Here is a 27,836-nt window from a genome sequence, read left to right as displayed (position 1 = left end):
CAGGATATTGTCATTTAAAAACTGAAATTGCAGCCATCAACTGATGTTGATGATGTCATGTTGTGTTTTGACCTGATGCACCACCCTCTACCTATCTACTAATTACAAAGTCAGTAGTGTTTCGGCATCCGGGTTGCCAGCTCTGCCAGTTAGGGGGGAGGGAGAGGGGATACACCGCTCTACAGTAATTTGAAAGTGATTGCAGTACCAGTTTTGGCCACAATCTTACATACAGTTCCTTTAACTTATATTAAGACCAAAAAATCTATTGGGTATTATTTTTAGTATGAACACTTACATAGCTACGGAGCCCCTAAGGGGACATGAGCAAAAAAAAATCTAGCACATGAAAGTTGCAGGTGAGCACATGAAAGTTTCACGTGAGCAAATGAAACTAAACTTGAGCTAAATTTTTTTTGCTCATGTTAGGGACTCATAACTCATAGTACATAGCGCTCTCTCGAAAGATAATTTTGACTTAATTTAAGGAGTCTTATAAAGACAAATTTACTCAATGCACTGGCAGACAAATTTGCTTGTTTTCAGAATGAGATGTCTTAAAATAAGTTAAGCTCTTCTTAAATTAAGTCAAATTATTTTACGAGAAAGTGCTAGGTAAGTGTCTTTATAGTGAAAACAATACCAACGAGATTTTTTGATCTTGATATAAGATTAACAACACTTGGTTAGATGTTATTATACAACAATTGGGTTCTATGGAACTATTTATTTGTTTCTGATTGGCCGAGAGACGTTCCATGAGTTGGAATATCCCTGGACATTTCAACTCAGACTCAGCACAGCTAATAATAAATCACTCCATGATACAATGCGAAGATTTGACACCCAGCTCTCCACTATTTCAAGCAATGGGTTACTCCTTAGCAAACCATAACGAAACAGTGCTTCACCACATCTGTGGATTAAGCCACACAGTCAACTCAATGTAAGTAAGATAAACGAGGATGCTAATTGTTCTCAGCATTGCCAGCATTGTGTATAATATGATTGTCACTTGGAGGAGACTTGTAAATAACTAACGTTAGCATAATTAGCCAACCGCTGCTAACGTGCTAGCATCGTCACGTCAGGCTGTGCACAGTAGTTTAACATTTATTCACTATACATTAATAAAGTTGACTGGTTCTGCAATGTAGACTATGTTTCGTTTTTTTTGCAGTACCATGTCCCTTACATCACATGGCCCAGTGTCCTTGTAACATGCATGTAGCAAACCTAGATATGAATGTGATTTCAACATTTCTTTCAAGAAATAATGGGGTGTTTTCAGATTATTTAGTTTGTGGTAGAATTGTTGTATAAAAGCAATATAGCACTCGTGATCGTGGGATTGGTCATGGATATTCCCACAGCTGTTGTTGCCTGCACCACTCGGCCTTCGGCCTCGTGGCTACGGCCGAACAACACCCGTGGGAATATCCATGACCAACCCCACTCTCACTCGTGCTATATTGCTTAATTATATAAGCAGTTTTTGCAGTGTATGAAGATGCTATAACCCATAAGCATGTTCTATTGAACCAAGTCAATAGTCACCCTTTCAAACCATTCCATCAGCTAACCCATCTATTCTTTCTCTCATTCAACCAGGCCCAGACAGAGCACCCAGGAGATTCTGCCCACTCCCATCGATGGACATCCCTGGAGCTGGTCAAAGGCACCTATAGCACAGATGATTCTCCTAGTGACATTGCTGAGATTAGGCTTGATAAAGCCATCCCCCTTAAGGTAACACTTTTGAGAAATACTTTTCCCTAGACTAAAGTGACCATGTGTATAACAATGCACTTTTTAATCATGTAGGAGGATGTGAAGTATGTGTGTTATGTGTATGACAATGTACTCTTCAATCATATAGGAGGGTGTCAAATATGCTGTCCGCCTACGAAACTACGGCAGTCGCACTGCTAATGGTGATGGTGGGATGACCACAGTGCAGTGTTCCGATGGAGTTGCTTTCACCTTCAGCACCTGCAGTTTGAGCAGTAATGGCACCAACCAAACACGAGGACAAATCCCTCAGATCCTCTACTACAGGTGAGGATGAAATATATTTTGGTTATCCAACAAAGGCTTGTTTCAAATAGGGGGGTGCAAACTGCATGGTGCAGACATTATGGTTTGGAAGAAAAAAGAAAAAAAAGCCAACCTTGAAGTGGAACAAATTTATTCTGAGAAAAATTATACACAAAAACATGTGGCACAATTATATTGCCACCCCTGCATTTGATACTATATAACATGCTTTTGCTAATAAAACACCTCTCAATCTTCTCTTCCTGTATCTTATCAGGTTACAGTGCAGAAACATTTTAAACCATTCCTCTTACAGAATCTCTCTTGATTTTCCAGGATCCTAGGTTTTCTCTTGTCCACTCTCTTCTTTACCTCACCCTACAGCTTTTTATGAGTGATGGCTAAAGCTTGATTTTTAGGACCCGAGCACCGACAGTGCAGGGCCGGGATTTAATAGAAAGTAAAACCAAAGTTTCACAGGTCACAAATTTGGTCCGATCTTCACGAAACTTGACGTAAATGATCCTTGGACCAAGCCTCACAAAAGTTACTAGAAGGATTTTTGATTTTCGGTAGAAGTGTTTGCCGGTCACAGCCAAACGAAATTGACGGCATAGCCGCCAAACAGAAAGTAGGTAATATCTCAGGAACGCTTTCACATATCACGTGATTTATGGTAAGTGGTTGAGCACTGCTCTCCCATGCCACATCCACAGCTGAAGTGCCCTTAAGCAAGGCACCTAATTCCTCACTGCTCCCCGAGCAAGGCAGCTCACTGCTCCGGGTTAGTGTGTGCTTCACCTCACTCATTGTTCTCTGTGAGCTCTGTGAGTTCACTAATTCACAGATGAGATAAATGCAGAGACCAAATTCCTTGTATACGCAAGTATACTTGGCCTATAAACCTGATTTACATTTACATATGACTACCAGACCCTGAACACAGCAATACATTGAACTACAAAGATGTGAAAGTAATGGCGTTCACTTCATCATAATGCCGTCCATCTCCTATATTTTTGCCGTCCACACTGCAAAAACTGCTTATCTAACAAAATCTAACTAAGTGTTTATAATCTTATATCAAGATAAAAAAAAAATAGTTGGTATTGTTTTCAGTATAAAGAGACTTACCTAGCTCTTTCTTGTCAAATCATTTGACTTAATTTAAAAAATGTTAATTTGACATTTGACTTAATTTAAAAAAATGACTTATTTTAAGACATCTCATCTTGAAAACAAGCAAATTTGTCTGCCAGTGCGTTGAGTAAATTTGTCTTGATAAGACTCCTTAAAATAAGTTAAAGTCTTCTTAAATTAAGTCAAAAGGATCTTTTGAGAGGGCACTAGGTAAGTCTTTTCATACTAAAAATAATACCAAATAGATTTTTTAATCTTTTAATATATAACACTTGGTTAGAATTCATTTTTTGCAGTGCAGTATGGCACTGTCACGTGACAAAGTCTCAAATGTCTGCAAATGGTCAATTACTGTCTCATTTTGTCATTAGGTGATGGGTTTTTTCCTGGTATTTGGTATGAATCACAATCAAGAACATGAGAAGAAAAGAACGTTTAACCATTTCCATGTGTTATGCTTACAGAAGTGAATATGATGGTGACCTGCAGTCTCAGATGTTGAATAAAGCCAATGAAGAGGATAAGAATTGCAGTCGAGCTTTGTCTGTGGTTAGTGCAGTGGTCAGAGCAGCAAAAGATCTTCTTCAAAGAGCATTTGCAGTAGATGGTAAGTCATTTTCATTGAACCTCCTCATGTAGGTAGAGTGTATACACTGCAAAACTGCTTATCTAATAAAATCCAACCAAGTGTTATTAATCTTATATCAAGATCAAACCATCTAGTTGGTATTGTTTTCAGTATAAATAGACTTACCTTGCGCTTTCTCGTAAATCATTTGACTTAATTTTGTCTGTCTTTGTCAGTTTGACTGATTTTAAGATGTCTCATCCTGAAAACAAGCACATTTTTCTGCCAGTGTGTTAAGCAAATTTGTTCTAAAAACAAGCAAATTTGGCTGCCAGTGCATTGAGCAAAGTTGTCTTGATATGACTCCTTCAAATAAGTCAAACGCTTATTAAATTAAGTCAAAATTATCTTTTGAGAGAGCACTAGGTAAATATCTAAGTACTAAAAACAATACCAAATAGATTTGTTGGTCTTAATATAAGATTAATAACACTTAGATTGATAGATTTGTTTTTGCAGTGTAAGCCATGCATTCTTGAGCTTGAGTTCTATTGCAACAAATATCAGTGTTTCAATATTAAAAATGATGAAGCATTTTATGTTTCTGTCTGCAGCAGAGGACATCCCAGACCTCCTGAGCTCTTCCAGTTTGTTTTCCATGCTTCTTCCCCTCATTTTAGCCTATATTGGCCCGGTTGCTGCTTCTGTTCCAAAGGTAATAGAATGGCTCACTGTGAAATCTTACGACCTACACGGCAAAAAGTGATCTCTTACTAAGTGTTATAATCTTATTTTAAGATAAAAAAATCTAGTTAGTATTGTTTTTAGTATAAGGATACTTACTTTGAGCTTTCTTGTAAGATTATTTGACTTAAAATAAGTCAATCTTATTAAATTAAGACATAAAAAACAAGCAAATTGATCTGCCAATGGATTAAGAAAATAGATCTTAAAATTTAAGATTTTAAGACCATTTGTCTTAAATCTTAAATCTCATCTTAAATTAAGGTAAATGTTCTTAATCCATTGGCAGATAAATGGATTTTTGACTACTGAATGGACATAATATGAACTCATTGACAGTTATACTCAAAATGAAACAGTGTTTTCCAGGCATGAAAAACGGGACTTGATATAGTTTAATGCATGAGTCAATCCATGTCAACCGACCCAGGGGTCCTCAACAATAAATTTGCGTCGACATTGTATTAAGAACCTACATGTTTTTCATACAGTGTGTTTCATACAGTTTTCAAACATTGGAGCTGGAACTTCACTGATCCTGTTAATAAAAGGGTGAAATGTGTTGGCATAAGATAATCAAATGTTGCACTGCAAAAAAAATAAAATCTAACCAAGTGTTATTAATCTTTATTAAGATCAAACAATCTATTTGGGATTGTTTTTATTATGAACAGACTTACCTATTACTCTCTCGTAAGATCATTTTGACTTCATTTAGGAAGACGTTGACTTATTTTAAGGAGCCTTATCAAGACAAATTTACGCACTGGCAGACAAATTTGCTTGTTTTTAGCACAAATTTGCTTAATGCATTGGCAGACAAATTTGCTTCTTTTCTAAAAACTAGTTGGTATTGTTTTCAGTATAAAGAGACTTACCTAGCGCTTTCTTGTGAAATCATTTGACTTAATTTAAAAAAAAAAAAGACTTATTTTAAGACATCTCATCTTGAAAACAAGCAAATTTGTCTGCCAGTGCGTTAAGCAAATTTGTCCTAAAAACAAGCACATTTGTCTGCCAGTGCGTTGATCAAATTTGTCTTGATAAGACTCCTTAAAATAAGTTAAAGTCTTCTTAAATTAAGTCAAAATTATCTTTTAAGAGGGCGCTAGGTAAGTCTTTTTATACTAAAAACAATACCAAATAGATTTTTTATTCTTAATATAAGATCAATAACACTTGATTAGAATTCATTTTTTGCAGTGTAAGGGCTTAACTAGCGCACCACTCTATTTTTTTCAGCTGAGTACGCGCCAAAGCGGAAACCGGAAGATGGACTAGTTCAAGGGCAAGCGAGAGTTGCAGTTCGGAGGACTGTTTTGTTACAGTCGTAAATTTTTAATGGTTTGCTGGATAAGTTAACAAAGTTACCAGCGAGAGTTCCAACACGTGGAATTAAGAGGAAAGAATAGAAAAGATTTATTTTCAACCAAAGGATGTCTGCTTAGACCTGAACAAAATCTCTTTCCACTTCAGGAAATTCCACAAACTCAGTCAACTGCTAGCTCTCTGGCCTTTAGTGACGTCAATGCTACTCTGATAGCTTTTTCTACTGTGTAAAGTAGGTAGCGATAGCGTTTTCACAACAGCGACATCTCTGTTCAGGAGAATATTGCAACTAATGGCGCGACCACCACGCGCGAGTATAAATGGTTATGGCGCTCCTGTGACGTCACATTGTCGCGCTACAGGTCGGGAACGTCGAGTATGTAACACCAGAGCCCGTCTATGGAGAGCCTGGCCACTCTGTATTAAGTCCTATTGTACCAAATTTTGGTTACAGTTCAACCAGAGTTCCACTGGGGGCGATCGCCATGAGTGCAAAATGAATCGGAGTCAATGGAGCTAGACGGCTAAATTTCTCCTGATTGTCGTTGAGAAATCTCAAATTTGATTGTAGTTTGTGTAAGTTCAACATGGGTTATAGGTCAAAAGTTGAATGAACGAGTACTTATGTCCTTTTGATTTTTTACAGGTTGGGTCGTTGCCCATAACACGCTAGCATTGTGCTAATGAATGATGTCATTGACACATTTGAAAGGCTTTTTAGAACAATTAAGTGACTTTAAAAAAAAATAATACTCAACCAAGTGTATTTTCTTTGCCGCCCTTTTCGAATACAATATTCAAATTACTTGACAAAAAATTATACCCAGAGAAAATTGGATTTTGAGGGGTACAGCTCCATAGACCTCCATTCATTCTGCACTCGTGGACGAGCGCCCTCACGTGGCACCAGAGAAGGAACTGCAACCAGTTCAGAAACCGGAAGTTGGAGGAAGTGGAAGTTCTTCCCTTATAGGACTTTCTCTGGTAACACTTTTAAGACTGTGGTTCATATCTGAAACAGATACTTTTCCCCAAATAGTGTACTTCCAGAACTCAAATATGTTTGTCTGGACTTGCAAATGACTGGATGCACAAAAAATAAATACATTTGTCTGGATATCAGTGTAATACATCTCCTTTGTCATATTCTGTCAGGCTGCAGTGGAGGTCTTTGGTCTGGTTCAAGAGTTGCTTCCAGCAGTTTCTGCTTTGAACCAGAAGTATGCCCCACCTATGTTCAACCCTAACCAGTCAACAGACAGCACCACGGGCAATCAGCCAGATCAGGGCCTATCAGCATGTACTACGTCCAATCACTATGCTGTCATTGAGAGTGATCATCCATACAAGCAGGCCAGTGTCACTCAGTACAAGGTAAAACATACCTTTGGGTTTTTTTTTTTTCACAGTATCTTCTGATGGATCATACATATCATGTCTGTAATAGTATATTTTTCTGTAGAAATACGATGAATTCCTTTGTAGTTTGTCTCTCTTGCTCTCTCTTTCACTCATTCTGTATGTATCTATCTATTCAAATGTATTTCTTTACTTTAATTAATTAATTAATTAATTAATTAATTAATTAATTAATCAATCAATCAATCAGTCAGTCAATCTGTCTATTCATTCGTTAACCCATTAAGACCTAGACTCCCATTAAAAGGGCTCTCTAAAACCTAAGCATTTTCTGAAAAGCACCTCCTAAAACCTGAGGACTTTCTGAAATGTATTTCTCAGCCTCTGAAGCAGATAGAAATATGAAATTGGCTTTCATTTGACGTTATTATCTTATTTGTCCACCAATATATTTGTATTATTTATATTGATATATTTATATTATGTCATTATTTTCATTGTTAAAGTGGCTATTTTATTTTTTGCTATTATCAATTATCATAGTTGGGGGCCAAGCAGCGAAGCTGCGTGGCAACCCATAGTGATTCTAGCTTTTCCCATTATTGGGGGCGAAGCTGCGAAGGCATTGTGTTTGTTAGTTTTCTTATTGGGGGCCAAGCAGAGAAGCTGCGAGGCAACCCATAGTGATTCTATTTGGGGGCCAAGCAGCGAAGCTGCGAGGCACCATGAGTGATTCAACCTTTTCTTATTATTATTATTGGGGGCCAAACAGCGAAGCTGCGAGGCAACCCATAGTGATTCTATTTGGGGGCCAAGCAGCGAAGCTGCGAAGGCACCCATTGTGTTTCTATGATTGGGGGCCAAGCAGCGAAACTGCGAAGGCACCCATTGTGTTTCTATGATTTATTATTATTATTTAACATCTTTCCTCCGCCATTGGAGTCTATGGCAGCCCATAGAACCGTCTGGTGAAAAGTTGTGAAATTTGGCACACCAATTAGGGACAGTCCCATGATTAATTTCACCAAGTTTCATGTCGGCTCCTCGAGGGCTGTAGCGCCACCAACAGGCCAAAGTTGGACGTGCGTTCACGCACGTAACTTTTGACCTGTTGACCCGATTTTGAAAAATGAGGTACCGTTGGAATCCTTGGACCAAGCCGAGTTCCACGCTATGACGTCATTTTCCGCCATGATGGATTTTCCGCCATTTTGGATTTTATCAAAAACACTAAAACGTCTTCTCTGGTCACAAATTTTGTCCAATCGACACCAAACTTCACACACATCATCTACAGAACACACTTCTTTAAGGAATTACTTTTTGTCTTCGGAAATAAAACCGTTCGCCCGTAACAGCCAATCAAGATTTGCGGCGAAGCTGACAAACAGGAAGTGAACTCATATCTCAGCAACCCTTTCATGTATCATAACCAAACGTAGTATATAGACTCCTGACCCCATCAGGAGGATGCTCAAAAAATTTGGTAACCTTTGACCTGGGGGCTGCAATTAAGACACATGCCTTTTGGCCTGTAGCTGCTGTTGTGCTTAGAATTAAAATGCACTAGTAGTGTCTGGTAATACTGTGGAAGGCCCTTAGGTAGACAGAGGACAACTGATTGATTCGGCCGCCATATTGGATTTAATCAAAAACACGAATAAGTATTCGCAAGTCACAAATTTCAGCTGATCCTCACCAAAATGGGCAGAGACCATCTTCAGGCCATGCCCTATCAGTGTATTTTTTTTTTTTCTGGAACAATTGATAGAAGCGTTCGCCTGTAACAGCCAATCGAAATTTGCGGCGAAGCCGCCAAACAGGAAGTGAGATCATATCTCAGCAACGCTTTCATGTATCAAAACCAAACTTAGTACATGGTCCTCAGGACCCATCAGGAGGACGCTCAATAAATTTGGTGACCTTTGACCTCTAGGGGGCTCTGTAATTGGCAAAAATGTATTTTGGCCTGTAGTTGCTGCATTATTCTGCAATGGAGGTCAATGGCAGCCCATAAAACCGTCTGGTTCATCCTGATGATGCACAAATAATTTGGTGACCTTTGACCTCTATGGGGGCATTGAAATCACAGCAAGCATGATCATATCTCAATCGATCTTTTATTTTTGATGTGAAACTGCTGACAGCGAGTTCCATCCAGTTAATTCTAATGAGTGTGTGCAAGAGTGGGGCAGGGTGGGACGGGCAGGGGCGATTGCGGCGGTGGGTTGGCTGGGTGAGGGGGCGGCACTCAGCCCTGGTTCAGCCACACAAAATCAGTTATGTTTTGATGTGAAACTTGACCTTGTAACTCAGCCAATCTTGGGTTGTTTGGCATGGAACTTGCTGTGACTGCTTAATGCTATATGCTTGATGCCACGGCCTGATGCCATTGAATTGCATGGCAAATCTGGACTGCTGAACTCTCTGCTTGGCCCCCACATTGTTGCTTGCAGCTATATTTGTTCTTATTGGGGGCCAAGCAGCGAAGCTGCGAGGCAGCCATTGTGTTTCTCTTTGTTGGGGGCCAAGCAGCGAAGCTGCGAAGGCACCCATTGTGTTTCTACCTTTTCCTATTATTATTCAACATCTTTCCTCTGCCATTGAAGTCAATGGCAGCCCATAGAACCGTCTGGTGAAAAGTTGTGAAATTTGGCACACTGATTGGGGACAGTCTCATGATTAATTTCACCAAGTTTCATACCGCACCTTGAGCTCTAAGCCACCAACAGGCCAAAGTTGGCCGTGCGTTCACGCATGTAACTTTTGACCCGTTAACTCGATTGTCAAAAATGAGGTATTGTTAGAATCCTTGGACCAAGCCGAGTTCAACGCACCCTATGACGTCATTTTCCGCCATGATGGATTTTCCGCCATTTTGGATTTTGTCAAAAACCTTTAAAAAGTTTCACGCCTCACATAGTTTGTCCGATTTTCACGAAACTTAGTACATATGATATTCAGACAAAGCAGCACACATACGCACGGGACCACATCCTGAGGAGGCACAGTACATATAGTAATGTTTGACCACTAGGGCGGTGCTAGAGGAACAGGAAGTGCTGATGCATGTCAGTTGCAGTGCAGTGCAGTTCAGAGACCCTGGGCACTGGGCAAGTGGTACAGTAGAGACCTTTAGGCAATTGACAGACGAAGCAGTTGAGACCTCGGCAATGTCAAATTTATCTGCCATCTCGACGGCTCAAGTATCTGCAAAGAGCTTGGCCCCCTCATTGCTGCTTGGCAGCTATATTTTCCTACTATCATTATTACTATTACCATAATAGATTATTATTATTATCATGATTTGTTATTAGCAGCAGTAGCAGTGGTAGTAGTAGTAGGCTAGTAATAGTATCCGTCATCATCATCCTCATTATCATCAGACATTACTATTATTATCCCTTGATATGGTTTTTGGGAAATAAGTCTGGAAATGTCACTTCCATTGTCACAAATCTCTTCTCACTGGCTGCTGGAGAATTTCTTCCACTGTAACAGGTGTCACAGTTGCTGCTAGATGCTCCTACTGTACTCTGCACATAAATTAGTCTCTCTCACTCACGTCATTGTCATTATTGTTTTCGTCAAAATAACTGATATAATATGCTTCACCTTGGTCACATCATCAGCCATCGAAAGCGAAACTAAAAACAAAGCAGAAGAAAACAATGTTTTCTGCCAGCTAAGAGCGCTAAAAAAACAAAACAAACATAATGTGAGTTTCTGTTAAACATAATGAGTTTCTGTTTTTAAACTCCTCTCCCTTCAGGTGTCCTTCCCAGACTGTGTGCGATGGACAACAATTGAGTTTGATCCTCAATGTGGTACAGCTCAACCAGAGGATGTGCTACGACTGTTCATCCCATGCCGTTCACTTCATTTGTCTAGTCTTTCCTCAAAACCACTTATTCAGGAAGCCATCAACTCTTGGACTGAGCTAAAAAAGTGTTTTGGCTCCACTGGCTGGCCGACCTCAGTTTTGGTTTTACCAGGTATCGCCACATTGATACAAATGTCATATGTGTGTCAAAAAGGTACTGCTGTGATGCTCACACCACTATATTTTTTGTTTTCAGGAAATGAGGTCCTTTTTTCCCTGGAGACTGCCTCAGATTATGTGAAAGACGAGAAAGCCTGCTTTTATGGCTTTAAGTGCATGGCAGTGGGTTATGAGTTCAATCCAGGCCCTGATGAGGTTAGCAGAAAAGTCAATTGTCTTTATACTGTCACAAATATCTACTGAGGCCTTCTCATCATTTTAGGCAATTCTATTTGGCTTGTTTATTATTGCACTGCTCCGTCACAGCTGTAGTAGGGGCCAACCTTACTGCTGTTTTCCTATCAGAAGTGACCAAAGATTGCTCTTTGTGATGCAACATGCTGTGCACATGAAACTATCACTCATGTTATGTATTGGGTCTTAGCCTTCTAGCCGTTGGCAATTACAATTTTTTTTGCATGCGGCTATTTTCTGTACAGATCAATTCAAGTGCATTTGGCTTTCATCTCTTTCACAACAGGCAAAATAGTTGTTGTTTTTTCAAGTGCAGAGTGCTTACAGCTCCATTGTTAACATGCCAATCCTGCTATGCCAACCCTGCTTTAATAACTGCTGCCATCAGAATAGTGGTGGAGATTTTTCTGGAAACAGCCATATCTCTTTTGCTGTCTGAAAAACCTCTTACCAACATCCCAACTGCTTTACCTATTTATTCTCATTATTAAACTTTGTGGTGAAAATGATTGATATAACCAAGTCTCTATGTTACCAGGGCATTACACAGCTTGAGAAGGAGCTAGCATACTTGGGTAGTGTGTGTGCTGCAGCCCTCATGAAGAAAGATCTCGCTCTATCCACAGGTAACTCATGGGATAATATAGCCTTATTATGACCAATGCTTTTTTTCAACAATATTGATGATATTCAATCCATATTCGGTCCAGAAGTCTGCATTGAACTTGGTCTGCTTGTAGCCCCACATGTGTGATACAGCATAAGGTTTTTGTTCCTATGTGGGAGTTTCCTAGCCTGGTTAAAACCAGACTCATTCACCTTGTGAATACAGTTATTCACTCTTTATCATTTATATAACTCACTCATTCTCTTTGTGAATAGAGTCTTTGGGCTCACGATTGGGAAACATTTCCAACGCTACCATGGTGACGGGTGTAGACATAGCGTTAACTTTGGTTAGGCTGGAGCAATGATTTCAATCAAATTGATCAGGGATTCCTAATGTTACTTACTGATAAACACATCTGGCAAATTAATAAATGCACTTCCTACTTTGCCTAAACTTTACAAACTGACAATGAACAGTATTGGCAGTCAGTAAACAATTTATGTAGGCCTACCTTTGCTGTAAATAAATGTACACATTCTTCTGACCGCAACCATACAGTTAAACAGAACACAGGTCACATTGGTGCCATGTCGTGGATCAGGAGTGAGGTTTAGGGGCATGAGTGTAATGGTAGTCTCCCTCCCGACACCTGAAGTACTAGTGAGAGAGCTAGCAGCCTGGGCTTTAAGCTCAATTGCTAGCATGCTCGACTCCCGATCCGAGGTGTTGCTGTTTGTGGTTCAACACTACACAGGTTACAAACATCCCAAAATTAGCTGCAGGCTTCGCAGTTTTACAAGCCATAGCTTTTGTCAATGGGACACAGACACCCCCATGAAAATGATGATTATGGAAGCGAAAGCTGGTAGCCATGCTGACTTGCCAACACAATAGCCTACGGTGGCTATAGGGGGTAGTATTTGACAAGATGAAGATCGAGAGATCACTTCTACATAAGTATCATTCTAACTGATGTCTAATTTTAGCATCAGCTGGCGCACCACTGAGATAGATACATACTGTATTTATCCCGAAGGAAATACGGACACAAATTGTCAGGATTGTCAAGCATTACCGAACACAAAGGTCTAAAGCATTCCTCTGTACAATTAGCTGTTCCAGAGTAATCTGGTTTCGAAATGTTCTACATGGTGTCCAACTTTGGGATAACATTCTAATGTTATAGCATCAAAAAACAATTAATTTGCTTTCCATATCAAAGAATCAAAAATTGGTCATAACATGCCCAGATCAACTGTGGCTTTGACTACATGAAATACATATGCAAGTACAGGTATAGGTATAAGGCACATTTTTCATCCAATGGTTTCAGTGACAAGACTTCAGTGAATAAAACAATTAATAATGATTGAAATATTTATGTCTGTACATATATTTTTGTATCCTACCATCACCATCTTCATATTGCCAGATTCCAGATTATCCCAATTTCAACTACACAATATGAATAGATATTTCTACTGCTGACATAAAAATCATGTGACGGAAATACATTTTTCTTTAAATAAAGGCTGACATAAGACATATGCAAGTATTATCCCATCATATTTTTCCAGATATGGGTGGCCCCAAAAAACAAAACAAAAAAACAATTTGCATGTTTGCAATGTATACAATGACCAAGATAAGAGCTTAAAAGTGAAGTAAACACCATGGCTAAATATTTGTGGTCAAAATGTAAAAGTCATTGTACTACAGTATAATTGTCCTCTTGGACAGGAAACTTGTTATAGTGTTTTGAAAGAATAATTTGACATGTTGACGCCTTTATCCAAAGTTACTTACAATTACATTGAAGTTACAGTGCAATAGGACACTTTAGTGTAACAATAGATACTGCCTTTGCATACAGTATAACATGATTATACTGCAGTGTTTAAGTAAATCCAAGAGATTGAAGAAATATAGTAGTTGAGAAGGAAGTGCAAGTAAGTGTAAGTGTTTTGTGAGGAAGTACTCTCGAAAGAGCTGTGTTAATTGGTTTGAATGTGAAAATGTAATGTCAGAGTGAACAGATGTGTGTTCACACAGATGTGTAATCATAATAGAAAAATGGAATGCTATTCGCCTTATTCACCCGGCGGCCAGAACGAGGCTACAGGGTACACTAGCAGATGGTGGTAATGCACTCCGTTTGCAAACTGCCAAAAAAAAAAAAAGCTTACCGCAAAAAGAAGAAGGGTTCGCTGGCCTGTTCTTCTTCTTCAGTGAGTTTAATTGGCAGTTTGCAAATGGAGTGCATTAGTCTGCAGGTGAATAAGGCGAGTGGAGCGCGTACCTCTGTAAGAGTGTAAAACATCAGTGGTTATCATAATGCACACCACTGTACAGTATGCCTAGCTTTTGGTTTATGACAACAGGCTTTTGTTTTAAACTGTTTACTTAAACCCTGTTTCCACATTAACATTGCAATTTGATTAACATTCAGGGAATGATCTTGAGGATGATCTTGAGATACTTGAAGAGGCCTCTCTTCAGGTAAGTGACCTCATTCAAATATCTGTCACACATACGCATGTGCACATCACAATAATTGTACATTGTGATATTATGAGTAAAATATTCTTACCTGGTTTGTGTGTGTGTGTGTGTGTGTTATGCTTTGTTAGGTGTGTAAGGCCCACTCTGGAATCCTAGGCAAGGGACTGGCTCTTACTCACTCCCCCACTATCCTGGAAGCTTTGGAGGGAAACCTGCCTTTACACCTGCAAACCAATGAGCATTCTTTCTTGGAGGACTTCATTACGTGTGTCCCAAACTCCAGTGGAGGCCGACTGGCTAGGTGAACCTCATCTCAAACATTTAAAATTTATACTTCTGTCATAGATTATGGGTTACAGAGATACAGCATTAATGAAATAAAACAGCAAGATAAAATGAAAAAATAATTGATATATTACTACTGTAAGCAGTGATTTATCAGAGTCTAAGCAAATTTGATTAATCCTCCCCAAGGGGGAAAAGTGAGAAATTACTAGAAAAGCATTTCCTGAAGGAAATACAGTGCATGAAAATGAAAAAATATGATGTAAAATATCATACAGAGTAAAAACAAATAATGCACATATAGTTGCAATAGTGTTGCTAGGGTAAATATGTTGGTTGTTATGCCAAATTTAGTGGTTGCTATGCTGGTTGCTTAGGTAATCCTGTTGGTTGCTAGGTTGAAGTTGTGGTGGTTGCTAGGCTGTTGCTAGGGTATTTAACATGGTTGCTAGGCTGTTGCTAGGATATTTGACCTTATTGCTAGGCTGTTGCTAGGGTACTTGAGGTGGTTGCTAGGCTGATGCTAGGTTACTTGTGGTGGTTGCTATGCTGGTTGCTAGGTTAAACTTATTGGTTGCTATATTGGTTGCTAGGTTGTAACTGTGGAAGTGGTTGCTAGGCTGTTGCTAGGGTATTTGACAAGGTTGCTAGGCTGTTGCTAGGGTACATGAGGTGGTTGCTAGGCTGTTGCTAGGTTAGTTGTGGTGGTTGCTATGCTGGTTGCTAGGTTAAACTTATTGGTTGCTATATTGGTTGCTAGGTTGTAACTTGAAGTGGTTGCTAGGCTGTTGCTAGGGTACTTGAGGTGGTTGCTATATTGGTTGCTAGGTAGATGAGGTTTAATATAGTTGGAATGACTGAACAGTTAAATAGTGGATAGTTTATATGGTTAAATTATTTGTGAGGTAGATGAGGTTTAATATAGTTGGAATGACTGAACAGTTAAATAGGTGGATACTTTAAATTGTTAAATTATTTAGGTAGATAGTTGACGATAACTGACAGTTGGAATGTCTCTAATGTTTGCTAGCAGTTATGCTAACTATGTTAACAAAGATAATAATTTTAACAAAGTTACTATGTTAATTAGCATGCTAACAATTTTAAAATGCTAACTATGTTAACCATGTGACTTAGCTAACCTAGCTAATCATTTTTAGCAGTTATGCTAGCAATGCTAACTATCCTAACCATGTTACTTAGCTAACTTAGCTAATAATTTTTAGCAGTTTTGTTAAAAATGCTAACAATGCTAACCATGCTAACTAGCTACAGTGGGTAGAAGTCATAGTTGATGACAAGTAACAGTTACAATGGCTGAACAGTTAAAAAGTTCAGTAGTTTAAAGGGTTAAATTGTTTAACAGTGAAATATTGTAGTGAGGACTTACTTTGAAACAGTTTTTGGCAGAGGAAGCAGTTGAACAGGGTGTGTGTAGTCTTAATAGAGCCAGTTTGTATGCTTAAAGCCTGAGACTGGCAGTTGATCCAGGTGGCCTGAACACCTGCCATAGGATTCTAATGGCTTAACGGCTCTATTGTGATGTCATCAGCCCATGTTAAGTCTATGGGGAAATTTTGAATAGTTTTTAATTAATAGTTTAAAAAGTATAAAAGTTACAATTATGAAAAATACAAAGCGCGGATGTCACAAGTAAGACCTACGTAACAAAGTTTGAATGAAGTTTCTACGTTAAACGGTTGAAGCTGCATTAAGTGCGTTAGAAGAAGAAGAAAAATAAGAAGACTTTGGAAGAACAGTACAGTGCATGTAACTAGAAAACGCAATTCCAGGGAATTACCAGTGCATGAAAATGCAAAACATATGGTGTAAAATATATTGTTAAAACAGATGATGTGCTAATTGGCAACCAACACGATGAGGTTTTATATAGTTGAAATGACTGAACTAGGTAGATGAGGTTTAATATAGTTGGAATGACTGAACTAGGTAGATGAGGTTTAATATAGTTGGAATGACTGAACAGATAGCTGGATAGTTTAAAAGGTTAAATTATTTGCTAGGTAGACGAGGTTTAATATAGTTGGAATGACTGGACAGTTAAATAGGTGGATAGTTTAAATGGTTAAATTATTTGCTAGGTAGATGAGATTTATTATAGTTGGAATGACTAAACTAGGTAGATGAGGTTTAATATAGTTGGAATGACTGAACAGTTAAATAGGTGGATAGTGTAAAAGGTTAAATTATTTGCTAGGTAGATGAGGTTTAATATAGTTGGAATGACTGAACTAGGTAGATGAGGTTTAATATAGTTGGAATGACTGAACTAGGTAGATGAGGTTTAATATAGTTGGAATGACTGAACAGTTAAATAGGTGGATAGTTTAAAAGGTTAAATTATTTGCTAGGTAGATGAGGTTTAATATAGTTGGAATGACTGAACTAGGTAGATGTGGTTTAATATAGTTGGAATGACTGAACAGTTAAATAGGTGGATAGTTTAAAAGGTTTAATTATTTGCTAGGTAGATGAGGTTTAATATATTTGGAATGACTGGACAGTTAAATAGGTGGGTAGTTTAAATGGTTAAATTATTTTCTAGGTAGATGAGGTTTAATATAGTTTGAATGACTGAACTAGGTAAATGAGGTTTATTACAGTTAAATAGGTGGATAGTTTAAATGGTTAAATTATGTTGTGGACAGAGGAAACAGTTGAACAAGATGTGTAGTCTTATTAAGAGAATGAGACTGTATGCTTAAAGCCTGAGAAACTGACAGTTGATGCAGGTGGCTGGAACACCTGGCCTAGGATTCTAATTGCTTAAGTGCTCTATTATGATGTCATCAGCCCATGTTAAGTCTATGGGGAAATTTTGAATAGTTTTTAATTAATAGTTTAAAAAGTATAAAAGTTACAAAGATGAAAAATACAAAGCCCCCCATGTCCTAAGTAAGACCTACGTAACATAGTTTGAATGAAGTTTCTACGTTAAAGCTTGAAAGGTTTAAAGGTTGAAGCTGCATTAAATGTGTTAGCAGAAGAATAAGAATAAGAAGCCTATTAAGAACAGTACAGTGCATTTTCATGCACTGTAATAATAAGAAACTTTGGAAGAACAGTACAGTGCATTTTCATGCACTGTAATAAATCGGATAACAGTAGAGTGCATTTTCATGCACTCTAATAAGAAGAAGCCTAGGAAGAACAGTACAGTGCATTTTCATGCACTGTAAAAAGCCTTGGAATAACAGTACAGTGCATTTTCATGCACTGTAATAAGCAACCCAATTGCACATTTTTGCGTCTTGGCATACATGCTGGATGTGACATTGGGGGTGTGGCTACATCGTTGATTCTACCTTTGAGTCCCAAGTTCGAGATTGAGATGTAGTTTCGAATGATTTCGACTTCGAAATCGTGACACCCCAAATACACAAGTAATAAAAAAAATATATATAACACACACATATATATATATATATATATATATATATATATATATATATATATATATATATAACACATACATTGTGGTACAGCCACAATTGCTTTGAAGAGTATTCCCTTGTATTTTCTGGCCTTTTCTCACATGGCTTTTCTATATACCTTTCCTGCCTTAGATGGCTTCAGCCAGATTCGTACGCAGATCCACAGAAAACCTCTCTCATCCTGAACAAGGATGATATCCGTTGTGGCTGGCCCACCACTGTGGTAGTGCAGACCAAAGACCAGTATGGAGATGTGGTGCACGTGCCCAACATGAAGGTCTGTATTTGCTGATTTGTGTTTGGCAAAGAAAAAATGTAAATTAAGTGAATGATTAACCTTTACCTTTACCACCCCTCTGTTGATTTGCTCGTAAAGTACTCATCATGCAGATATCTCACACACATCACCTGAAAGAGCAGAACCTACGCTTTCCAGTGACATTGGCGATTAAACAAGTGATAAACAGTTCACTCAACACATGGCTAACCGTATATTAAAATAAACAGCAGACCTTACCGAATATAAGGATATACAGCATGCCTCTGTACAATAAGCCATTCCTAGGTGATCTGGTTTTTAAATTGCAAAATGTCTTTTATTATATTCTAATGTAGACTATTTAAGTCAGTGCATGCATTTTTGTACATTGCTTAGGCATAGAGTATCCAACCTTATATTGCCAGATTCAAGACAATTCCATCTACACTTATATAAAGTATCTTTTTACTGGCATGCTTCCTAGTGGCATTAATGCAAAAAAATTACGCAAATGATTTTTTTTTCTTGATATAAAGGCTGACATAAGACATATGCAAGTATTATCAAATCATACTTTCACAGATATGGGTAGCCCAGACTTTCCTGGAAAAACAAGATATAGCCTGTATAGCTGGCCATTACTATGACCAAGATAAGGTCTTAAAAGTAAAGGTAGTAAAATTACACTGAAAATAGCCTAGGGATGATGAGGTTGATGGTTAATAAGCTCTTTCATATAATGCCTTCACTGTGGAAATAAAAGTCTGTGAATACATTTGTCAAAACAAATTATATACACAATCCTAACATAAAAAATGATGCCTTCTCATCACATTTTCTCTGCCATATAGGTGGAGGTAAAGGCAGTTCCTGTGTCTCAGAAAAAATCTCTTCAGCAGGAGAACATGAGCAAGTTTCAGCGACTGCCTGGTTCCACCCCTGCATCTTCCATTTCCTCCTCCTCCTCTGCCTCTTCCAGGTCTGGGACAGACCTCACATTTGGAGGGCTCCCTCTCCCCAAGCTGGAGGCCACCTATGAACCAATGATAATTAAAGAAGCACGTTATATTGCCATCACCATGATGAAGGTAAGATTAAGCTTTCTCTGTTTTCATATTGACGTAATCATCCATTGATTTTGCAATGCACCAGTGCTCGTCAAGAACTAACTTAACACTAGGGTATTGCTCAAAGTAACACAATATATTGTGATGTACTCCTGCATCAATATGTATTGATAAAAATGCTGCTATATTGATATGGTATCAGAAAACTAAAAGCATAACACATACAACAAAAAAGGTAATTTTAAGTATTAAAGTTAAAGGGGAACTCTGGCTGTTTTCAACATATGGCCCTGTTTTTTGAGGTCACTGAGTACTGTTAATAGGGAAAAAAATGAAAATGGCGCTACATACAGTGGGCAGTGCTTCGACTTGGCCAGCTTCCCTCGCGGTCCGCGCGCGGGATTGTATTTTTCCAGTGACGCTGCAACAACCCAAAAAACCAGCAGATGTCTCAAGTGAGCAGGGTGTCTCGTAAAAAGAAATGGAGCCTAGAAAACCCTATACAGACTTCACTACAGACTGGTTTAGAAATAATTTAATAGCCAGAAATATGCCTGCCCTGCCCTAATAAAGAAATATTTGGTTAACTGCGAGTGAATCCCGTTTGCAGCCGTAGAAGAAACGCAGGACAATTTAAACATTCTGGTTTTCAACGATGTGCAACGATGATAGACAGAAATCATTTGGACAAAATATAGAGCATATTAACCTCCGTTGCTCAGCTAAATGCCTTCCTGTTACGTTCTGTTATCACAGAGTTACAGGCGATAAAGGATTTTTGATGGTCACAAGTTTACTTCATTAGCGGTTTATTTTTTTGATTATTAAAGAGTGTTTTTCATTTAAAGGTTTGACTTTGTGCTTATTCAGTAGAGTATTTAGTGCTCTCCCCAATCCCAGACGTTCACATTGCATGTTTGTTTGTAATGGATGCAACCACGAGATACGTGTTTGACGGCAATGAGTTGTTAACAGACATGACCCAAGACATATAGCCCAGCATCAATCTAGGGACTGTTCGTTATTTATTGAAGGGGCCACCGGAGGAATTTTGAATGCTTCAGTCAAAAGTTGCATGACCCTCCCTTGCCTGCTAGAAATTGTTCAATGACCCTCCGACATAATTGTTAAAAAAAGACATGACCTTCCCCTGCCAATTGTCGCTGTCTTCCGCCCGCTCTGCTTTGCGCCACAGCCACACACTGTGATAACGTTCTTAAATCAATCTTTCCCGTGAGCTTGCATGCTACCAGTCCTTCCTTTTCAAATGTGTTGCACCTGTATGCACAATTTCACAAATAATCATATGTGATTAATAATATGACAAATAATCCCTGTGCACGGGGACCGAAACAATGCATGCCAACTTTTCCGTGTTTATCACGATTTTAACTTTCCCCAGCTGTCTTGCCGCTTTTAATGTTTTCCGTAGAATATCCCATATTTTAATACTCTCATAACAGCCCTGCCATCGGGCCTGTCTCTGTGTTGCCCTGTTGCTACCCCCTTGCCCTTCCAACGAAACAGATGTCTTCAAATCATCATTTTCCTTGCTTGAAGGCGAACTTAGAGTGATGTTAACCTATTTAAGTTTAACGGCATGATTGTCGTGCAGCACGATTCATTGGCGCTTGCATGTTCGGCCTTAGGCTATGTCTACATGCGCACCTGCCTACCATCAGGCTACTCAGCTACTAGAGAAAGAATTTCCCCTGTTTGTATGTTCACTCCAAGTTGGCCTACCATAACTTACCAACTCTGCACTGTAGACCCTAAACTGGCTATTTATATTTTTCTGTGAAATAAGCAAATGTATTTGTTCAACTTTATGAAGCAGAATCGCACTAGGCTACTTGGAACGTAACACATTTGACAAAGGACAGATGTATGTTGCTAGTGACAAAATATTAACTTTCAGTGTTTTACGATGTCTTTGTCATAGGGAAGTGTTTTTTGCATTTATTCTAGGCCAGTGGTTCTCAACCTTTTTTCAGTGATGTACCCCCTGTGAAATATTTCTTTTCAGCCAAGTACCCCCTAACCAGCGCAAAGCATTTTTAGTTGAGAAAAAAAGACTTAAAACAGAACACTGTGCCATCAGTTTCTGAATTATTATTAAACTTTGGAACTAATAAACACATACACATACAACTTATATTTTCCTGAAATATTTATTAAATAATTGTTTTTTAAATATGTTTGCATGGATTCTACTTTTTAAATATATGTATATTTTAACCCTTAGTTTTTTTTAGAGCATTTTCACTACCTTTATTCATAAGGATTTATTCTGGTCATTGTTAGTGCCACACACACATATTATATATTGTTTTTTCCGAGTCTAGACTATCCAGATCTGCCATCATTTCATGCATTAGTACTAGCATTGATTTTATTTTGATTTTTAAAGAATTAAAATATAAAAAGCGTATTATAAAAAATCTTATTTTGACATGTATCTCACCACAGCAAGCTCATAGCTCTACATGCATTTCATGTGTGTGTAGGGCAGACTGTCCTGAATCTAGCAATATCATTGCCATGGTGGAGGGATTCTCTGGGGCTGAGCAATTTACAGACATATGTGGTGTGCGCCTTACAGAAATAAATGCCATTTTTTTTTATTTAGTGATTTAAAAATGAAATTTCTGCGCTCCATATATGGAACACGAACTGATCTGACCTGACTTGACCTGAGTTTACGTGTGAGTGCCTGTCTGGACTCATGATTCTCTACAACTTTTTACTGCGTTGCCATGAACAAAGTAAAGGCAAAAAAGGTATTTCTTTGTCGAACAAATTGGGATGCAATGTGAGCCTTGAATTGAATGCCATGCAGGAATTTGCTAGGATCTCAAAACCGGATTATGAACATTCTTTGCCATAGAGAAACACACAATAGCGTTGGATTATAAACATGCTTTGCCACAAAACAGACAAAACGGAGGTAAGTCGAGCTATATGAAGTTATTATTTTGCTGTCACTTCGTCTGTTTTATAACCCAGAAGGATGTACTTGGTATCAAATGATAGCTCTGTGTCCTCTTTCATCTGACACGCGTGGCATATCTATCCAAATCACAGGTCCGCAAGTAATTCAAACGAGAGTAATGGATGTGCAGTTGGTTTTTGTACATGCCGTTATTATTTTGCAGTCACTTCGTCTGTTTTTCATAAGCCAGAAGGATCGACATACATGGTACCAATGGATAGCCCTGTGTCTCCTCTTTGATATGATATGCTTGCCATATCTATGTGTTCACGGGAGTAATTCAAACGAGAGTAGGGTGCGCAGGTGAACGCAGAGACTGTAAATATGATGCAATTTGATTTAATTTCATGATTTTTTTTAATCTTCATACTTTAACGTACAGACAAGTGCGTGGTCTCGTTGGAAAGCCCCACTTCTGCTTTGTCACACAATAAAGGCTTCTCGCTGCTATGAACAGTTGCGGAGCATCAGACATTTGTGCCCAGTTAATCCGGCCCTGCCCCCTACAAATCACACCTTCCCACCTCTGTGACAGCTTAAAAGAAGTCGAGAGGACTCCTAACTCACAGACCTATTCACAAACCTGTTTTGTGGCATTTCGCCGTGTTTTGAAATCCTATGCAGCTACAGGAGCTTCCAATCGTGAGGAAGCAATTTTGCGTTGTAGGCATAGCCTAACTAACATGCAATTACGCCACCAACAACAACCAAAACTAGGCTACTCATTGTCAACATGTAAATTAAATGTAACATTACTGTGAATCAAATTAAAATGTTCTCTTTTGCAAACAGTAACAGATTAATTTAATAATGTTACAAAGATAGGCTACTACATCAATCCGTATGTTTCATTAGGCTACTAGGCTATTTGTTTTGCCTTACTCTTGATTCATTTAGGCTAGGCCTTTTTATTCAGGGGCCGTATTCACAAATAATTTTAAGGCTAAAAGTAACTCTAACTGGCGAATTTAGGAGCAACTCCTAAAAATAATGGGCGTGTCACTCCTAACTTTAGGACTCCTAATTTTTTTCACTAAAAGTAATTCACGAAGCATTTTAGACCTAAAAGTAGCACCTAAGTCTGGGACAGCTTAAAAGAAGTCGATAGGACTCCTAACTCACTAAGACCTATTCATAAACAGCTTTTTGTGGCATTTCACGTTGCGATGTTTTGAAATGCGTAGCCTATGCGGCAACAGGAGCTTCCAATCTCGAGGGAACAATTTTGCATTCATAAAAGGGATGCAATAACGCCACCAAAAACAACCAAAACTACTCATTGTTAACATGTAAATTAAATTAAACGTTTCATTGTGAATCAAATTAAAATGTTCTCCTCTTTGCAAACGTAGGCATATGGTGACAGATTAATTTAATAATGTTGCAAAGATACTGCATCAATCCGTAGGCCTATGTTTCATTAGGCTATAGGCTATTTGTTTTGCCTTACTCTATTCATTTAGGCTAGGCCTTTTTATTGAGTTATTCATCATCTTCTGTCCTTCGCACTACTTGTGTAGCGCACGCATTCTCAGACCTGTCACCCGCCTAGATATTCCAATATAGTAATTTTTGAGCAATTTTGACAGCCCTACTGGTGAGTAGGGGGTCGCTATAATGCGTGTGAAATAGCACCATTGAGTAGCGAAATAGCCTTAACATTTTTATGTTGACCCGAAATCCTGGAAACCCAGGAACATCACGTTGTTAGGCAGTGAATGCATGTAGGCTTAACTAGATTGTGGTGGATCAATCATATTGCCTTCTTAAATCGTAAAATATTCTGTGGTCTCAGTTCTGTTGAATAGGCCTAGCCTACCCTATGCTTGCTCAAAATATTTGCTTTGTCTAGTAGACGTGCTTCAAATTGGCGCTTTTACAAATCGCCTGTCTCTGAATATGTAGAAGAGGTCCAGGGCAATTCCGCGCAAAACTGTCACATCCACATTTAGTTGGCGTTACGGACGTGACAGTTTTTTGTGGTATTGCCCCCGTATCGTTATATAAAGCTCTGTTCTCGCTGTCTAGTTTTCTCCTCTTTGACCAATCGATGATTTGAAAATAACTTAGGCTACTTATCGTTAACTAGATATCCATCTGATTGTTTCCGTCTCCTTCTCGCTCGTTTCAGGCTATCAGTGAGTCTCTTCCCCATAGTAGGCTATACTTCACTCACTGACTAGACTCACTGACTCGATCAGAATTCACAGATTTCACTGGCTGAGTAGCAGCAAGCGAAATGATGGTTCCTAAAGCCCCTGAAGTAAATGCTGTTATCCTAACCAACAACACATTTAGCGCAGCTTTGAAATCTTACGTGAAAATCTAAATTAGGCTATTATGGTCCGGGTCCGGATAGGATCACGTCCGGGTCCGCCATTTGGTGACCCCTGACCTAGGCTATGTTATAGACGTTCTATGAGGTACCAGTGTTTAGCTGTGTCACAAAACAATAAGCTTAGTCAGACTACTTTTAAAATGATATTCAGGGCTATATACATTTTAAACATTGGGGGCTGAAGACCCAACAAGGCCTTGCATTAATTCTTCAGGTGGGAAGTGTCATAGGAAGTGGAATTTTCATACGAGAGACTCTCTCATTGGTGGTTAGTATATGGAGTAGGGGATTGACAGCAACATAGCCAATCACAATATGAGAGTGGCTGAATTTAACATCAACTGCAATGTTTGATTTTAAATTAATGTAAATTTAGCCGGGACTGTAAGCTGGCACACGTGGTTGCTCGATGTTTTCTGTGGGTGCTCGAGCGACGGAGCACCCACTGTATCGGCGCCTATAAGCGTGTATCTCGCGGTTGCATCCATTACAAACAAACATGCAATGTGAACGTCTGGGATTGGGGAGAGCACTAAATGCTCTACTGAATAAGTACAAAGTCAAACCTTTAAATGAAAAACACTCTTTAATAATCAAAAAAATAAATGCTAATGAAGTAAACTTGTGACCATCAAAAATCGTTTATCTCCTGTAACTCTGTGATAACAGGATGTAACAGGAAGGCATTTGGCTGAGCAACGGAGGTTAATATGCTCTAAATTTTGTCCAAATGATGTCTGTCTATCATCGTTGCACTTGGAGAAAACCGGAATGTTTAATTTGTCCTGCATTTCTTCTACAGCTGCAAACGGGATTCACTCGCAGTTAACCAAATATTTCTTTATTAGGGCAGGGCAGGCATATTTCTGGTTATTAAATTATTTCTAAACCAGTCTGCTAAAGTCTGTAGTGAAGTCTGTGTAGGGTTTTCCAGGCTCCATTTCTTTTTACGAGACACCCTGCTCACAAGAGACATCTGCCGGTTGTTTGGGTTGTTGCAGCATCGTTGCAGCATCACTGGAAAAATACAAATTAAAGTCGCGTGATACCGCGTGGGAAGCTGGCCAAATTGAAGCAATGCCCACTGTATCTGCACTACAATGGTACTGTTACCACACTACACATACTGTTAATACTTCCTTTTTTAATTCCATTTTTCTCCCACATTGTCTTACAAACTTTTGGCATCTGACAGTGTCATTTTCAGTCAGAACAAACATATTGATAGAGAGAAAATCAGCATTAAATCAATATTTGCCAGGGGTATGAATAATGTTGTTATTAACTGTATGTGCAGTGTGGTAACAGTACCATTGTAGTATATAGGTATCATTGGACCATTAAACCATACAATGATCCAATACATACAGCCAAAACAAGGCAAGAAACGGTTAACAGAGAACAATGTCAAAATTTTAGAGTGGCCCAGTCAAAGTCCAGACCTCAATCAGTCAAAAAAAAAAAGCAGATTGCTGCTAAAAAGGTGCGGTCAACAATCATTGTGGAGACATGGAGAGGCTTGGTAGGTGTTATAAGAACCATTTTGAGAGCATGATTGGCAAATAAAGATGTTTCCATTGATTATATAAAAAGGGTATGAATAATTTTGAACATGCCATTTTTCAAAAATTAAAAAAAAAGATAAAAACGATTATTTTTTTGATTCCATGATTCTACCACATTTTAGAATGACAGGATCATGACAGAATAACCATGGTTTTTCGGTTTCATACGTTTTTGGGTAACCATGACTATAGTTTGACCATGGTTTTTTGTAGCCATGATAACCATGGTTGATCACTATAGTTGATAACTAAGCACCATGCCCCCGCAAGGGGTGCTGCTAGAAAAATTGGCCCTCTGGGAGCTCCCTCCCATCCTCCAAGACGGTCGTTAATTAGGAGCACCCCAAGTTGCACATGGCCAAATGCTAGTAATCGCACGTGACAATCATTGCATGAAAAGTATGATTTTCGTCAGTTTGAGGCACTGTAGATTGCCGTGGAAATTCAGGTTAATGGCTGTTCACGGCAATTTGCAGGCAACGCAGAAAACTGCCATGAATTCTCAGAAATTGACGTGGGCCTTGCTTGGCAGTCGTCCCCCCATGACCCCCCTCCTCCTCCTGAGCTATACAAATGCAAATCAGGGTGGGAAAGCCCCCCATCCTTGCCCACCTAGTGTATACAATATGGAATCACCCCTGGGGATAAACAAAAGGTCTCGAGAGAGGCTCCCATTGAATTCTAACCATTCAAGGATAAACAAAGGATACTCTGCATACAGACCAAAGACATAAGAAATACACAAGTACATGCACAGGTATAATGTTGATTCACAATGCTTTTTATACTATTATTTTGATATGCTTCCTTTTCATTCAGGCTTATGAAAACTACTCTTTTGAGGAGCTTCGCTTCGCCTCACCTATGCCTAAGAGGTATAATATAATAAGTAATAATATAGTAACAGCAGCCATTAATTAATATTACCATTATCATTTTCTTAGTCCCTGATGTTTGTATTCTGTTGTGCATTCCCAAGGCCAAGTGAGAACATGCTGATCAGAGCCAACACAGATGGGACTTACAGTGCCAACTGGACCCCTGGAGCTGTTGGTCTTTACACTATCCATGTGACTATAGATGGCATAGAGACAGGTAATCAGTGTTTGGAATAACGCCGTTTAAAAGAACGGTGTTAGGTAACGACGTTATTTTTTCAGTAACGGTGTAATCTAATTAATTACTTTTTACAACGTTACAACACCGTTAACGTTACTGGACGTTAAATGTGGTGCGTTACTTACTTTGCATTGATTGAATAAACTGTGTAATCCGAACGCACCCCTGACTCACAGCTAGTGAGGAGGTGGGTTAATAACGACGTAAGCGATTATGATTGGCTAAGGCAG

The 27,836-nt window shown here is 38.7% G+C and overlaps 1 protein-coding gene across 16 annotated transcripts in view; it reads left to right on the top strand.

Annotated features, from left to right (window-relative positions):
* Positions 1–27,836, top strand: part of mycbp2 (MYC binding protein 2) — a 283,844-nt gene that overhangs the window by 117,267 nt on the left and 138,741 nt on the right. For all 16 annotated transcript variants that reach the window (XM_048239181.1, XM_048239179.1, XM_048239178.1 and 13 more), the window contains 14 exons: positions 1,612–1,749; positions 1,880–2,058; positions 3,642–3,784; positions 4,360–4,460; positions 6,974–7,192; positions 10,950–11,172; positions 11,257–11,375; positions 11,953–12,040; positions 14,474–14,523; positions 14,655–14,827; positions 18,399–18,543; positions 19,377–19,613; positions 27,307–27,362; positions 27,467–27,582. In XM_048239181.1, the coding sequence (XP_048095138.1) occupies positions 1,612–1,749; positions 1,880–2,058; positions 3,642–3,784; positions 4,360–4,460; positions 6,974–7,192; positions 10,950–11,172; positions 11,257–11,375; positions 11,953–12,040; positions 14,474–14,523; positions 14,655–14,827; positions 18,399–18,543; positions 19,377–19,613; positions 27,307–27,362; positions 27,467–27,582 (1,987 nt within the window). The remainder of the gene's footprint in view (positions 1–1,611; positions 1,750–1,879; positions 2,059–3,641; positions 3,785–4,359; positions 4,461–6,973; positions 7,193–10,949; positions 11,173–11,256; positions 11,376–11,952; positions 12,041–14,473; positions 14,524–14,654; positions 14,828–18,398; positions 18,544–19,376; positions 19,614–27,306; positions 27,363–27,466; positions 27,583–27,836) is intronic.

Source organism: Alosa alosa, chromosome 3 (genome assembly GCF_017589495.1).
Source record: "Alosa alosa isolate M-15738 ecotype Scorff River chromosome 3, AALO_Geno_1.1, whole genome shotgun sequence".
NCBI classification, from domain to species: domain Eukaryota; kingdom Metazoa; phylum Chordata; class Actinopteri; order Clupeiformes; family Clupeidae; genus Alosa; species Alosa alosa.
The sequence above is the reverse complement of the archived record's forward strand: the minus strand, read 5'-3'. Positions and strand labels throughout refer to the sequence as shown.